Source organism: Bombus fervidus, chromosome 1 (genome assembly GCF_041682495.2).
Source record: "Bombus fervidus isolate BK054 chromosome 1, iyBomFerv1, whole genome shotgun sequence".
Taxonomy (NCBI): domain Eukaryota; kingdom Metazoa; phylum Arthropoda; class Insecta; order Hymenoptera; family Apidae; genus Bombus; species Bombus fervidus.
Genome location: NC_091517.1, coordinates 3,958,116 through 3,974,124, shown reverse-complemented (window position 1 = coordinate 3,974,124; position 16,009 = coordinate 3,958,116). Strand labels below are relative to the sequence as shown.

Below are 16,009 nucleotides of genomic sequence, written 5' to 3'. Positions count from 1 at the left end.
ACCGAGTGCGATTTTGAAATCATCCGTAAAGCCGCTTACCCAAGAATCGATTATACGTTTGAGGCTGGAAGACTTCTTCTGGCCTGTAGAAGAGGAAGCGGAATGGCAAGAATATTTTCACATCTGGACGTTGTTGAAGAATTCCTTGATCTATTTGACGAGCATTCTTCAGTTGGCTCACACAAATCGCGTCATCTCGTTGACGATTGCAAATCGCGTCCAGAGGATTTAGTACCTGTAAGCAGGTGGTTTGGTAATCAGGAAAAATTGAGTCTCTTTATCTACTACTGGTAAGACAGAGAGTTCTTCGGTTGCTGTGTTATCTATAGTTGACTGTAGCTGATAAGTATAAACGGTACATATATATCATTGACAAATTAGTTTCTTTCTTTATTTTGGATTTCCTAAGATATATTCTTCATTCCATCAATTTATAATATCTATAGATATTAATGCCAAAATTCTAAAACTTAATTTATTTTATTGAATCTTTTTGGATCCTTTCCACCCATAGAAATAGCCTATTCCCATTACCTGACTTGGAGAAGTACTTCATTGCATTAATTTGGTTTGCTTACTTAACATTTACTTTAAATTCATGCAATTAAAGGAACTATTTCTACTCAAAGTATGGCTCTTTATTTTAAGTAATGGCACTTACAACACCTTGCGGGAGACCAAAATCGTAAGTTGGTGCTGTAGTAGTCGGTTGGTAAGGACCACGAGCGTATCGTAGTATGGCTAGCTGTTGAGCACGCGGAATACCGCATTCGCCAAGCGAACGAACTTGAATCCAATACGCGCCAACCGGTTGATCCGCATTTATTACGAAGTCGTATCGTTCGCCTGTAAATCATGCAAGTAGATACTTTACTTTCACAACCGTACCTCAATTAAAGTCTAGGAAAATAAAAGCGAATGCGCTTTCCCTCTGATCTCGGAGGGTATAAAAATCGAGTAATCGAGGTTAGAGGATTTTTACCGGAGAATGAGATGATCGTGTCCACGGTGGCTGGCTGGACTGCTTCTCCGTCGGTCGCGATCACGGTAAGGGAGTGACCTTCGAACGTGATCTGAGATGGACAGACCGATCCAAAGGAATTGATCAGTCGGAAACGATAACGACGGCCGGGAGTTATAGTGAACACCTCCAGGGGTGTATTCGTCATGAAACCGGTGTTGGGATCCTGCGGACAGAAACGAGTTCTAGAATGTCTCGCGTCGTTTGTATGGGGCTTCATCAGAGTACCAAGATTTTTTCAGTTAGTTTACAGACTGAAATATGAGATCATGGGGATGATTGAAAATTTATATGCTGATGGAGGTCGTGTTTTGAGTGACGAGATTTATTAAAATCTAGTAGAGGAATGAGAAATTTTAGATACGGTGACTATAGTATTCCGTCATTGTTGTGATTGGAAATTTATATGCTAATGAGGTTCCTATTTTGGGTGACAAGATTTATTAAGATGTAAAACAGAAGTAAAAGAAACTAAAATAGAGTATGTACAGTGATAAATAATTTTTCTACGCGATATAAACATTGAAATATGAAGAAATATGAGTAAGGAAGTGATCATTAAAAAATATGAGGAGAAGGAAACACAGTACAAAAGATTATGTAGTTATGAATAACTCTTGCAGATAGTTGAGATACTAAAATTGAGATTGATGAAATAAGATTCACCAAAATAATGGAAAATTTGTACGTAAATGAGGTTCCAGTTTTGGGTGAAGAGATTTTTATTAGCATGTCCAGAGTAGTGACAATTAGAAACAGATTCAGAGAGAAAGGAAAAATGAACGAAGTAAGAACATATATGATTACGACTTAATTTATAGGTATCGTAGATATTTATCAAAGATGGAAAAATAAGAGATAATATAACGAGGATAAATTTGACGATTCGTACCCTGAATTGCCCTTTCCCGTTGATCAATACGCTTTCAGGCGCTTGACCGGTGTTAACTGCAAGACGACCAGGGAAACGCTCGGCCGCGTTCTCGTGGAACCAGTCGCTAAGGAGGACGACGTGGGTAGTGAGATCGTAGTCGTAAAGGTTGCTGTTAGGATCTTTGCTCGGTGGTTGACGTATTACGATACTTCCGTAGAGACCGTCTATTTTCTGTAATCCTGTGTGAGCGTGCCAGAAATGCGTACCTTCGTTTCCAGCTAACCATTGGTATCTACGTGTACACAAGCACGTGATAAATGTACGAAAAGAAAATTTGGAAAGAAAAGCGAAATGAAGAAACAAAATTGGTTTATAGTTACCTGAATGTGCTACCCTCCTGAATAGGACATTGCGTTACAAACGGTACACCATCGTAATATTGGCTTCCTCTTTGCCATACACCGTGCCAGTGAATGGTAACTTCCATACCTTCGATGTGATTTTCCACGTCAATCACGACTTTGTCACCCTGACAGACTTGAATGCTTGGTCCTGGAACCATTCTATTCGCTGTTAAAATACCTCGTTCCACGCCATCTGCTAAGACGCACTGACAATCGCTCCAAACGACGTTAGTTGCGTTGGGGGTGCAAATTTGGCATGCCCTATAAATTATGGAAAAATATTAAAATTGCATAAATTTGAGTTTGGAAATTCAAATGTCTGAATTTGAAGTTTGAGTGTCTAGTAGATTAAAAATTTGAAAGTGAATTAAAAAGTTTGAGAATTTAAACGTAGATTTGTTTCTTTATTATTCTCATCTCTGTTTTCCTATCGCAGCTAAGATGTTAAAAAAGAATTTTATATTCATGAATTTTGTTCTTGGCTGAAGATTCTGAAAGATGATACTCACGCTCCAAGTACAGTGTAGTACTCAAGGGTGAAATGATAGTAGCATATCCTCGGAGGTTCATTTTCGCGACAAGCTCTGGCACACTCGTCGGGCGAAGAAAGCGCCGGATTTCGTCGTAATTCAGCCGTGGCGCGTTCGCTATAGTCAAGGGGTCTCGTCCTTGGTGGCCTGACAGTCACCCCCCGACTACCAAGATTGTCGATTCCGCCGAAACCACTTCTAAATACGTTACCGGTCGGATGGGTCTGCACCAAGCCATGACTCGAGGGGAAAAAGTCGGTGCTATCATCGGTAAAGATATTGCCTGTCTTAATAGTTGGAGTCCAGAAAGAGGACGCTGGCGTCTGATCAGCGATCACATCTGTAATTGGTCGTTTCCAATTAAAATTAAAAAATGTAAATTTTAGAATTTGAATTTGAAAGTTAAAACATCTGAATTTAAATTAACATTTAATTCGCTATATCTGATAAATTACATAAATGGTACGATTAAAACAACAGTGTCCTATTTAATTTAAAATTAAGAAAACTGGTTTCACAGGATATGAGCAAAGGTGATTTAAAGGTTTCAAATAAACGTAGAACTCAATACGAAGAGAGAAGCTGCCAGCAAGAAGACTAAGAAAACGGTCGACAGGTAAACTGGAAGGTGCTTTTCTTCGGGTTTTTCGCGATATAATAACGCGTAGGTAAAAAATACTATAGCAGAACGAGCATAAGGTACAATACAGCAGATGTAGATAATTAACAGCGGATAAACGATACAATCTATTGCTATTTATAACAGGTAAATACACGTTTCAACGCTACAATACTTCATAACTATAACAGTTACGACGATGGTGATGCGACATACTATACACGTGCAATACGGCGCCTAATATTGTTTCAACGCTACCATTATGACGATAGATGAAACAAGCGTGGCACGAAGAAAGCAACGAGACAAAAAATTCGAAAGGTTCTCTTGTATCGTTTCACGTGGTACGTGTAAAAGTTACTTCTCGATTTATAAGGAAAAATAGTCCCGATTAAAACGCGCTACCGGCTCCTAATGCACATTCACAGTCCTAAAAACGATCATTTATCTCAGGCGTGCTTGTCGGTTCAATGCTACGAAAGTATGCGGGAGAAGGCGATTTACGAGAGAAATTGCTCTCGAGTACAGACGCAAACTCTCGCGAGTCAAGGTGGACGTTATCGTTGGATTATCTTTATCTTGACCCTCGATGAAGATAGCGAGTAGATGATCTCGTTGTGCAACTAATAAGTCTGTCTTCGTTGTTTCGATCGTGACAAACGTTGCGAGAGAAAAAAATTTACCGTCCTCGAAATTGAAACACGATAGTATTATTAGTCAATAGGATAATTACTAGCAGGTACAAAGAACGATTAACACATTAATTATAACGGCTACAGACCGAGTTATAACCACGAGGTGTGCGGCCCAGAATGAGAGTAACGCGCGAGCGAACCACGATTAATTTGATGGTCACATTAGCAGCACGCCTCGTGCTATATTTTCCCTTTAATTATCGCGACGCTCGAGTGACTTTCGCGAGCGGTTTTCACAACATAGATGCCACGGCCCGCGGCCACTCGGATACCCAATTATAGAACACCGTATTCGTAATTTATTTTTCTGTTATTATCTCGGATTTCGTTTCAATACCTCAAGCAATTCTGATTTTATTTCGATTGCATTACTTGTTGGTTTCTATGAAATATTCATGGGAAAATCAGTTTCCTTTTGCAAAATTTTTATTAACATTTGTAACGTTGTTTTTCCTGTTTTTTTCTTTTTTTTTTTTATAAAAGAAAATTCAATCTTGAGCAATTTTTTCGCGTATAATCCGTTGCTATCTGAAATCGAAACGAATATAATTTGGAACTTCCATGAATATCATAGTTTCGCTTAAAAATCATTGCCGAGCTAGACGGTGCTTTACAAACCGGTTTTGCCACGTGAAAAAAATCGTGAGCACGAGAACATTAAAAAAGGATCTGAAGGAATTTCGGATTGCGTAGCACTCGCCGCGGCTTTAAAGTTCTTGTAGAATGTTGATCTAGGGTAACGTTCGATGAATAAAAATCACGCGCTACATTTGCCTCACCGTATTTGTTCATTGCCGCGATAAAACCGTCGATGTCGCGTGGGATTTCCGATGAAACTGGAAAATCTGGTGTTACTCATGTAACGCGTGTACAATACTTTATTCCGAAGAATAACATTGATGAAAAGTAGAGAAAGTTAAATATTCATCGATAAAACAGCGTCGATTAAATATACATACAATATACACCGATTGAACAATGGAAAAATTCAAAAGCTCGATATACATTCATACGTACTTATTTTATCTGACAAGGAAGAAATTCTTTATTCTTAGAACTATATCAAATCCTGTTCGTCTAAGGGATAAATAGTTTCCTACTATTTGTCATTAAAAAAATTATCATATCATCTCATAAATAATTATCAAAAGATGTCTTAGTTCTCAGATGTTTTAATCGATCTGTATTAAGATCATGTGAATTTTCTATGAAAAAATGTTACCTTTTATTTCAAAACGTCTTCCGCTGTTTAAGACTCATAAGCAATATCAAAACCGTGTGGCGTAATAGTGTAATTAATAAATTTCTCAGTAGAAGCGTTTTCCTATTTCTTAATAATGACCTTCATTGTGTAAAACTTAGAACTGGTACGAGAAACGTTATAACCTGATAGACTAATTAATCAAATTCTCTATGCACTATTGACACTATTATTTACCTGTACCTTTATATGGCAACAAGACTGAGCAACGAATTGACACAAGAACTGTTTTTGGATATTTAACGAACCTGCGCAACTATCCTTAAAGGTTTATAGTATTGTAATTCAGCGTTCTATCCGGTCGCACGCCAGGCGGTCGGCCTCGTCCGCAACTGGCATAGGCGTGCATTATTTACGACCCTACACCGAACAGACATCGTGACGTAAAAATTCTTTGCGGATGAATTATGCCGCTCGCTTGGTATGCGATTTTTTTTCCCAGACAGCCGCGGTACATCTACAAAGCTTTGAACTTCGCGTATAAGCTTGAAAGCTACCATTTGTCTAAACTGTACCATGGCTTTTGTGGTGAACACGATGGCAACCACGCTCTTTGAATATTCCACGAAGAAGACAGAAAATAATGCAGCGGAAAGAAGTACGGAACTACACTATCTCGATTCTTTTTCTCAATACGTTAAGTAAGCGTGACTATGAAAACTGTTGTTACCGAACGAACCATCTTTCACAAATCGAGAAGGCAAATATAAATTTGAACGTAAATTATCATCCATTAGGCCTCGCTACGAACTTTGTGTTATTTTGATCGTTTCCCGCATCTAGATACATTCACGCCTGACATTTCTTCGAAAGTATATGCAAATCGCTGTTCGATCAATCCGTTTTGCAACGTTTCCGCGTAAAAGTTCGTAGCGATGCGATTGCTGGAGAAATTTCTCTGAAGGATCACGATTTCTTCTTCTTTCTAATGCTTCTAAGCTATTTGAATTGACGGATTCTGTCGATGAAAAAATTGAAATTTATAATATATATACATATATAATGTTCGATAATTATTGCATTCCACGGGGTTTCCTTGAGCTTCGTTCGCGCTACCAGCAAATTACTTGTTACCAATTGGTACTAAACGAATGGTCGATAAAACAAAGCACGATTCGCTTGAAAAGGAATTCTGTCGCAACGACATTTTAGTAATCGATACTTGAACTCGCAATGAGTTCTCGTTAATGAAAAAAAAAAAGGTCTATAAAATAGATAAGAGCATAAGTGAAGCTGGTTTTTCGCTCTTCTACAATTCCCGTAGCAATTTCGTAAACCATTCGATTACCTAACTGAGTAGGTAAGAAAAGAATGTAGATTAAAATTTACTGTTGTCAGAGGGTCGGTAAAACTCTCAATTTCAGCACAGTCCAATGTAGAAAGTTTTGCATTTGTTCTCTGATTTATCGTTCGTCCGGAAGAACGCGATTTGCCACATTGTTGCGCAGCTGGGAAGCCATTAGCAACAAGATAATGAGACGAAAAACGTGAAACACGAAATTAACAAGATCTGCGATAACTTGTTAGATTACGATAAGTTCTCGGACAAATTACAAGCTACGAATCTTCGGATAATCGCCGAAATATTGTAATTTTGCGAAATATTGTTTATATCTAATGCCACGAGATTGTATGACCATTGTATGGCTACTGTGCTAAAGGCGATGTAAACTCGGTAAAGACAAATAATATACGAGGACGTTTACGAGTGGTAAGAGTAGAAAGCGTGAATAAATTCACACATTTAATGATTTCTGTGATTCGGATTTTGAAATACGTGAAAACTGGTCCTGCGAGAAGGCACGGGGCGCGTTAAGAAAACTTCAAAGTCACCTGCGCTACGCCGTGTTTCAATTGGTCTTTAAACGACTTGCACTTATCGTTAGAAACGGCCGAACAAATTTGTCAAAACAACGCTGTGGCTGCGATGCCGCCCTGACGGCAGACTTTCACTGTATTTCGCACGCCACCTGTAATGACGGATCTCCAGTTCGACGTGTCATCATCTGACGTCTCGTGGATCGTGTTCTATTACGCAATTTTCATAGGTTTATGTAAGATGGAACTCGTAAAGAAACGCGGTTTACATAATATACCGGCCGCATGTCTATGGTCGAACTCGCAGACCGGGGTTAGAGAGTCCACCTACGTCGGCTGACTAGAAACCCTGTCACGCGAATGCCTTTTATGATGACACTGCGATAAAGCAATGGTCGTGACAGTCCAGTTTGTACGTCATGGGAGGAAAGAACAATACGAATGTGTAATGTGTCCAGCAATTCCTTCAATCCTTCGTTGAGGAAATGCTAGCTTTGTTGTTAGTCAAGGTAAGCGTACGGTTGCGGAAGGGAAGATGGATCATTGTGAAAGAAAGATAGAATTGAGTCAAATGAAATGACGAAAGAAACGATGTTTTTGGAAGCGTTTTAGGTCACTTGTAGTGGCTAAAAAAGGTATTGGCGCACTATTGTATTTCTTATGGTATTTAAGATATTAATTAATTAGGCCAAAGTGAATCAAATTTTGTATGCTTTGAAAATTCTTTCGTGTAGCTATAATAATTTGATACTATGAAAATTAAATGTAAAACCTGGTACAAAAAGGCTTGCTTAAAAAATAAGGATATGTTTGAGTGAAAACTGGATTGATGGAGAAATTGTTAATAATTTATTTTAAGACTTTATTTTAAGTAACTCGATTTCAAATTTATGTTTATAAAAGTCAAATGATTGGCTAATGAAAACCAGGATATTAAAATTTGAAAGGATAATTACAGTTTAGTAAATAACAGATTTACATTAATAAAGTAATTTAACTGGTCTGAACAAGGCTTAGAAAATGGTAGTCTGGACAGATCATGAGAAATATTCAAATTCGTAATTTGCCTCTATAAGACATGGATTGAGGCGTTCCGTACATAAACGAACACGTCGGTTGTCAAGCTGACGCGAATCAACGAATTGGAAGCAATTGAAGAGATTTAAAATTAAGACATCTTTCGAAGGATTGGTGTGAACAAGCGGTATTCGAGTAAAGTTAACAAGGGTTAAGAAGTAAATAAATTAAACTGGGGTTTGAACGCCGAATTTCCATCAGAGCAACCGAGAAATTAACAAGAAAGCCGTGCTTCGAGATGTGTTTTCTTAAATCTTTCACTTTCGTTTCTTTCATCGAACATGTCAGGTTAATAACATGCACAACGAAGTATATTTCACACTTGTGCTGTCTTATTAACCTCTATTTAAGGAGTAGTTAATTTGGTATACGTCAAAACCTTCCACGTCGCCTTAACATCTTAATTTAGAAAATCTTTCCAGTTACGCCATACTTATGCTGTAATTCATCGGTTATACAATGCCGTCTTCCACGTTTCATTACATTAACGACGAGTTTTACGATTACTGTACGATGTAATAAGCCAATTGATCGACTCCATTAAAACTAATCGTTTGATTAATGGATTGATAAAAAACGAGATAAATATTCAGAGGAATTGAAATGGAAAAAAAACCACGAAAGAAAAATTCCTTTCATTTATATTAATTGTAGATTAACGTTCTTTTAATTGTAGAAACTTGCTAACGTAGGATTTCTAGTTTAGCATTACCATAAAATTACCAATTGAAAACGTGTTAATTTCATCGTTTTCACGTAGATTTCATGATACGAAACTCTCGAAAAGTATACGTTGCTTTTAAACTGTTGTAATTTGCGCGTGCTCTTTGTTCTGATTCAGTATTCTTATAGGCGATCGATCCGTTTCACACGCTCGAAAGGATACTTCGAAACAACAGGACGCCGAACTGGGACAAAGGAAATAAAACGGGACCATTGGCAATGCTTAAATGTCAAGCCTTCGACGTCGATCGTGTCACGAGTCAAAGTTTGTCCTTTCCTTTGGTATGCGATTGAACTTTGGCGTCGTACTTGAATAAACAGGGGAACGTTGATGCGCGCAAAACGAACGGTTCGGTGTCTAACCTTTAATTAAATTATCGGATGGATGGTCGTACGTTTTATACTGCTCGTGCAGATCTAACGAGACATTAAAGTGCTCTTTCGAAATTTATAGTGAATGTTATATAGGTTCACGTCGTTATATTATTTTATTAATATTAAACGTTACATTATTTGTAATTATAATAACATTATACATTATACATTATGTACATTTATATGAACTACGTTTATTTGAATAAACCTTTAATTAATGACTGATAAAATGAACTGCTGTCGGTCGAATCCAGTTATCTGAATATGACCAATTATATAAACTAGTTGCTTCCCGACAAGTTTATATAAATGGAGTTCTACTATAAGTATAATATTGCAAACAATAAAAATAGAAAAGTAAAATTAAAGTAAAAAAATTTACAGACAAATCTAACTACCTTCATTAAGCGCAGTTTATTCACGGTGTTTATTAATAATTGTGATAAATGTGAATATCGTAACGTGCAACGGTCGTTCGACAATATATCGTATTCGTGGCTAGATTTGCAAGCGCGTAAGGAAGTGAGAGTAGAATTCAGCGTGTTGCGTACGGTTGCGTGAGGATATTACGGTTTCGTTTTATTACGTATCGTTAATGATCGCGATAATTATTTCCCGCACAATTAGACGATTGAATTATTGTTCCTGTTGTGTAATCTACCTATATTTTTTATTTCTTTGTAAATAAAACATTAATAAAATGTTCTCAGGTGCTTTTTTTTCTAATACGATTATTTTGAGCCGCAGAATAATCGACGAAGAAGTTACTAACTGTGCATAAGATTCATTTCGTAGGCGGACCGTTAGTCGAAGATATTCGCAAGATATTTGTAGTCACGAGACTACATAGTCACAAAGGCTCATCGCTCTAAAGTTCAAACAAAAGGTAAAGTTCAAACAAAGTGAGATCGTAACGGAATGCTATTGATTCGAGGATTAATGTTGCGCCTTGATCGTGGTTTCGTGTCCTCGTTCTTACTGTCGACGATCGAACGATCGAAATGTCAGACTGTTTATATTACACAAAGACATTTTCGTGTCTTGACATTGTAAAAAATTACCTCAGTATCCTTCGAGACTATTAGATAATAACGATCATCTGTTATTATAATACTCCGTTCCATTATTCGAATGAAATTATTCGAATTGTTGAACCATCGATTACTCGGTCGATTCAACTTGTTCTATATACCTTGACCTGTTTACATTTCGACGTTTTTACGTTTGTTCGCGAATAGATCAAACAATCATGTCCAACTATTTTCTCGATATCTATAGATGGAAACAGACTAAAAACTCTATCCTAATTATCACGCTGCAAAAAGCCACTGCGTTTATCTCATTAACATTCCTTACTCTTTTCCAAGCAATGCCCTTCGAAAACTCAACTAACGATACTTTTTATCGGCACAATAAATAAAGAAATAAGAATATCGTATATATATTCCATTGCACGTGAATGTCATAGATATTAGCGTGAAAAAGAGGAGATTAAAGGATGCTGTGTATAGGTTGAAATACAAGCTAAGATAGAAAGCGTGATGATCCGCGAATGAACTTGGCCTTGTCCTTGTCCTCGTCTCATCTTACGGAACACGCTCGACAAGCGTTCCTCGAGTTGTGCAAAAGCTAGGTATTGTGCAAACGGCAGGAGAGCGTCAGAAGGTGAAGGGAAGGTTCAGCGAGTGTTGCATCGCATTCGTTCGTAACGTCGGCGCCGCATAAACACCGTTTCGATTGCGCTAATGAATGTAATAACAGTTCACTCCGAACGAAAGCTTTCTAGTCATCGGGATTACGTCTACATAGATTGCCGTGTACAATTGAACGCGGCCGTCTTTTATGTCTCACTTTTCTCTTGCTTTCATCAAACCTATCATCTGCATGATTTATGCGTCAACGTGATTGTTGTTTCGCGCGGCACCATTGCGTGGCGTTGGTTTAATAAAAGCCACCGTTTCTTGTCTGGGGTTATTAAGTCGTTTTGTTCATTTGCTTCCTAACGTTTGACGCGAGATGAATGGCCTTCGTCATCTATCATCTGTTTTTTATGCTTTTGTTTGTCAAGGCGTCGCCTGCAGATCGCTCCAAAGCAAACAGCTCTTGACAGTTGTATATTTCAAACAAGATATATTTCAAGCATTCTCAAAAAGAGATTGCAGATATTTTAACGAGGCGTATAACTGGCCATTTCTGGGTTCCGTTTCCGCGTGTTTATACGACGTGCCGTTTCCCGGAGAGACGTCCCCTCTGTGATCAAACGTACACGGGTTTAAACGATTTCGTTGTGTACACCGGCGATAAATTCACCGTATAAACGAGGCAATCGTAGCCTGATCAAATTAATGACTCGGTGGAGCGGCTGACGCAAGTGAAAGGCTTACGATCTCAGGCGATGAGACACCGGAAGTACGCGTGCACGAGCTCGCCATGAAATTTCACGGCCGATTCTATCGTTAAAATCGCCCTACTAACGTCCGATGCTTCGCTTTCCTTGATTCCCCACAGGTATTATACTCAGACCGGCAGCTCACACAGACGAAACAAAACGTGTAAGTATGTACTTTCGTCGAGAAATGTTCCGTGAAATTATAGCTCCTCCCACGTGTTCGACTACTTCTGTAATGGATGACGTATATTTTTGTCCGTATTTTCTCATTCTCAATCATTTCGCGTAGAGATTGGTTCAAAACGATCAAAACGATTCTACACTTTCTAGCGGATGGAAATTGATCCTGTACATTGAGATACATCCTATCCTTTCATTTCAGTACTTTTATAATGGATGATGTATATTTTTTTACATCCTTAATCACTGCACCTCAAAGAATTTGCTTAAAACGATGAAAAAAGTTCCAAACTTTCTAGTGGGTGAAAATTGATCCTTCCTATTGAGACATCCTCTGTCCTTTCGTCTGAGTACTTCTATAATTAATAGGCGATGCATATTTTTGTTTATCCTTAATCACTTCAGACAGAGATTTGTTTAAAACGATCAAATAGTATCTACATTTCCTATATTGAAAATAGGTCTTCTCGAATTGAAGAATATCTGTTTCTTTCTTTTAGTTCTAAACGTCTAATAATTTAATTATTATTTACGCGGCGAAAGTCGATGGTTTTTACGTGATGCCAAATTGGCTCTTTCACAGAACGCGCCCCTTTTAATGAGGCTGTAAATGTCGGAGTCATAAAATCAAAACTCTGTTATGTTTTCCAAATACTTTTCCTTATAGTCGTTCGTACTGTCTCCGCGAGTTATGTACGAAGACATAATTCAACTTTTACGATGAACATTTTATGCGTTTCCTTTCGTTTTTCTCCCGGATACGCGAATTGGTATAAACAATTTCTCGGCTAATCAAAAGTTTGTCGTTTTATCGTTGTAATTTTCTGGGCGATTATTCAAGTAGGTGTCTTGGTAAAACGCCTTTAGACCTTACTCTGCCGTGAAAGCGTTTATTAGAACCCCATTCAGACTTAATTACACTTTACATAGCACATATGGCTTTATAAATCTATTATTTTCGAGGTAAGTTTCACATCCGTAATATCGACTATGATAGTGATCGGTAACTGCATTTCACTTTATCAGATATACCTGGTGGAAATTAGTTTTGATTGCTTGGCGGAGTTATTCGAAAATTACTTCAGATATCGATCTAATTTTTTACGCAACGAATGCAATAAAGTTTCCAGAGATTATCGAAACTACATTGTATAATAGTTATTATGCGATACGAATATTGATGCATTTGTGGAAAATTATATAAAATACGAAATATATAATAGAACGTTTAAAGTAAAGTATTTATTTCTGAAGAAAAGGCAAGGGTAATGAAAGAAGCTGATTAAAAAGAGACGTTATTGTAAATGAAATTTATTCCCGTCTGTGTTCGACTATTTCACCAAATATCTACAATATTTAATTAACGAAGGCCGATCGAAAGATTGACGACTGTGGAATTTCAAAATGCATTAATTTTAGAATTTTTTCAAAGTCCAAAGCATTGAATCCAGGAAGTTTCAGACATCAGAATCTATTAAGTTGCAAACTTCGAACATGAAAATTTAGGAGCCTCTGTATGGCTGCGAGGGATTTTAGAACGATAATTACGATATTTAGTGAGTGAAACAAGTTTCTGTCTAGATTCTATTTCCGTTTACTTGCATTCGTAAAAATTCAAATTCTCATAAATTTCCGCAGTCCGCTAACAACGTAAAATGAAAGACTGCGGGAAGCATTTTGTCAGCGTCGATACAAGACAATTACGTTGGAAAAAATAATGTATGATAGAAGATGTACGCACTCGCGTCTAGGTTTGCATCTCGTCTAGAGAGCCTGCTCCTTTCTCTCGTTCGCACTTTTATTTCCATCCGTTCGTTTCTTAGCGAGACAGACAGCCGGTTGATGACTCGCGGTTTATTTTCGCCAAGATACCGCTCGCAGGAATACATGAATTATGATTGCTGCCTACGAAATACATGTACACAACCCCTCGACATGTCGTTCACCACGCCGGAATGATTCTTCTGATGTCATGGCATCGTTCATCCCGCCGATGTTAAGCAAAGATGAGGCGGGAGGTTCATGAGATTTCGTGATTTCCGTGGCAAAGGTTACACTGTGCCAGCGGATTATTTAATAGAACGTACGGATCTCTTCGTGCAAATGTTTTGACGGGACAAAGAGCCGCGTCAGTCAGAAAATGAACAAAGAAACGGTGTAATTGATCCTGACGAATATCCAAATACAAACGTTGTGCAACTTGAAGAATTATGCCATTGTGAGGTATTTGGTTAATAGTTCCTTGTCAAAGCGGTAGAATACAGTCTTCAAGTATAATCGAATCATTAGTTGCTTAAACTAGTTGCTTAAACAGTTTTAATTTATCGATGATTATCGCGCAGTGATCGTTTTGTTAATTGAGTTATTATCAGACTGCGGATGTTTCTGTAAATTTGCATTTAAACGAATTTAATAAGAAATCCAGGACTTAATTAGAAGGCCTAAATAGAATAAATTAATTACTTTATTTTTTATGGATTTCCTATCTATGTTTCTGTGTTTTTAAAATTTCCATAAGTGCATACAACCTACATAGTTTACTTATTACGAAACCAAAGTGGCACTTCTACGCTTTCATACGCGCTAATCGCTTGCGATACGCTTGGAACTCGTTAGAAAATACGATTAAATTAAACGTATCTCTTTTGAAGTATGCGTCAAGCGACCGTTCCGCAATTTAAACGCGAATACATCGAATAAAACATCGCCTTACATCACACTTTAGATCATAAGTGTTCTAAATTCTGATCTCGTCGAATATTACACGTGATACACGAACGCGGGTTAGTTTTTTCTTTTGAAGCAGCTTCACTTTCTGCAACTAGTTTATTTTCGACAGGTAGAAAGAAATAACGAGAAATCCAGTAAGAAGAGCATTGCACACGAATCGGTGCAATTATGCATCGAAATAAATGAAAAATCTCGCTGATTTAGTGTCAGATTATTTTTTTAAGCTTACAGGACGTGAATTCGCGAAATTAGGTTGATATATTGTTGGCAGCTGTCCTACGGGAAAAAGTAGTGAACAAGGGGATAAAGCTTTCTCGTCAATTAGAATCGGGAATCCAGTTTCCGTTCGGTCGCGATTTCTCACAACGCGAACCTTGATAACCGTTTGAAAAACAGCAAACATCGCTTACGACCATTTGTTCTGGTGAAACCGCACGGCAGAAGAAAGACATTACATCACGAACACTATTCCTTTTTATTGACTTTCAGTTTACTATTGGAAATTGAGTGTTACTTGCACAATTTCGCGGGTGGGGAAACGCGAGAGAAAAATGGAAGAGTGACAGGCCACCGACTTGGCGAAAGGAATCGATCCTTCGTGGGAATTCTTATTCTATGTCTATGAACCATACAAATTTTATTTATATAATTTCTTTCTTTTTATCTTCCCGATTTGAAAAGTAGACTTAAGAAATATTGTAGGATTCCGTTTATATGGACACGATTTTTTTGGGGGGCAAAATTTTACTTAATGTCCTATTAAAGGAACTTTTGCTTTGAACGCTAAGTGCTACTTATGAACGAAAGGTCGTAAATAGTAGGGAGAATGAGCGAATTCTTATTATACGAATTCTAATTATGGGAACTATTTATGCCACAAGTTCTTGTAAACGCAGTTTTATTGTAATATAATTGGACAATTTAAGAAAGAGAAGTTGCAAGTTGAAGATGGTATTGCAAAATGTTCAACAACGAGAGGTCGATATGAATCCACGTGCTGCTGGTGAAATGCAATACGTAAAAGGTACAAGCTTGACATCGTTTTCTTAACGAGGCGCGTTCCTATCTTTTCATCGTCTCCCCATGAAAAAGCGACTGGCTGCATACCCAAGGGAGATCAGGAATCACTTGATTCTTGAATTGAGTTTCTTTCCACCGTAAAACACGTTCACTCTGATAACCTTACCTTGAAGAACCTAACGAGAGAAATACCATCGAACGACATTTCACTTAATTAAGTAAAACAAAAAGAGGCACACGCGTTTCACTGGTTTGACGATAAAACAAACGCGATAAGGTTAAATCTCATTGGA

The 16,009-nt window shown here is 37.7% G+C and overlaps 1 protein-coding gene across 1 annotated transcript in view; it reads right to left on the bottom strand.

Moving 5' to 3' along the window:
* Positions 1-16,009, bottom strand: part of LOC139991270 (uncharacterized) — a 45,931-nt gene that overhangs the window by 4,087 nt on the left and 25,835 nt on the right. Inside the window, exons 2-7 of the mRNA XM_072011242.1 lie at positions 2,809-3,169; positions 2,276-2,560; positions 1,914-2,187; positions 983-1,187; positions 662-846; positions 40-235 (exon numbers count right to left, since the gene is read on the bottom strand). Coding sequence (XP_071867343.1) covers positions 40-235; positions 662-846; positions 983-1,187; positions 1,914-2,187; positions 2,276-2,560; positions 2,809-3,169 — 1,506 coding nt within the window. The remainder of the gene's footprint in view (positions 1-39; positions 236-661; positions 847-982; positions 1,188-1,913; positions 2,188-2,275; positions 2,561-2,808; positions 3,170-16,009) is intronic.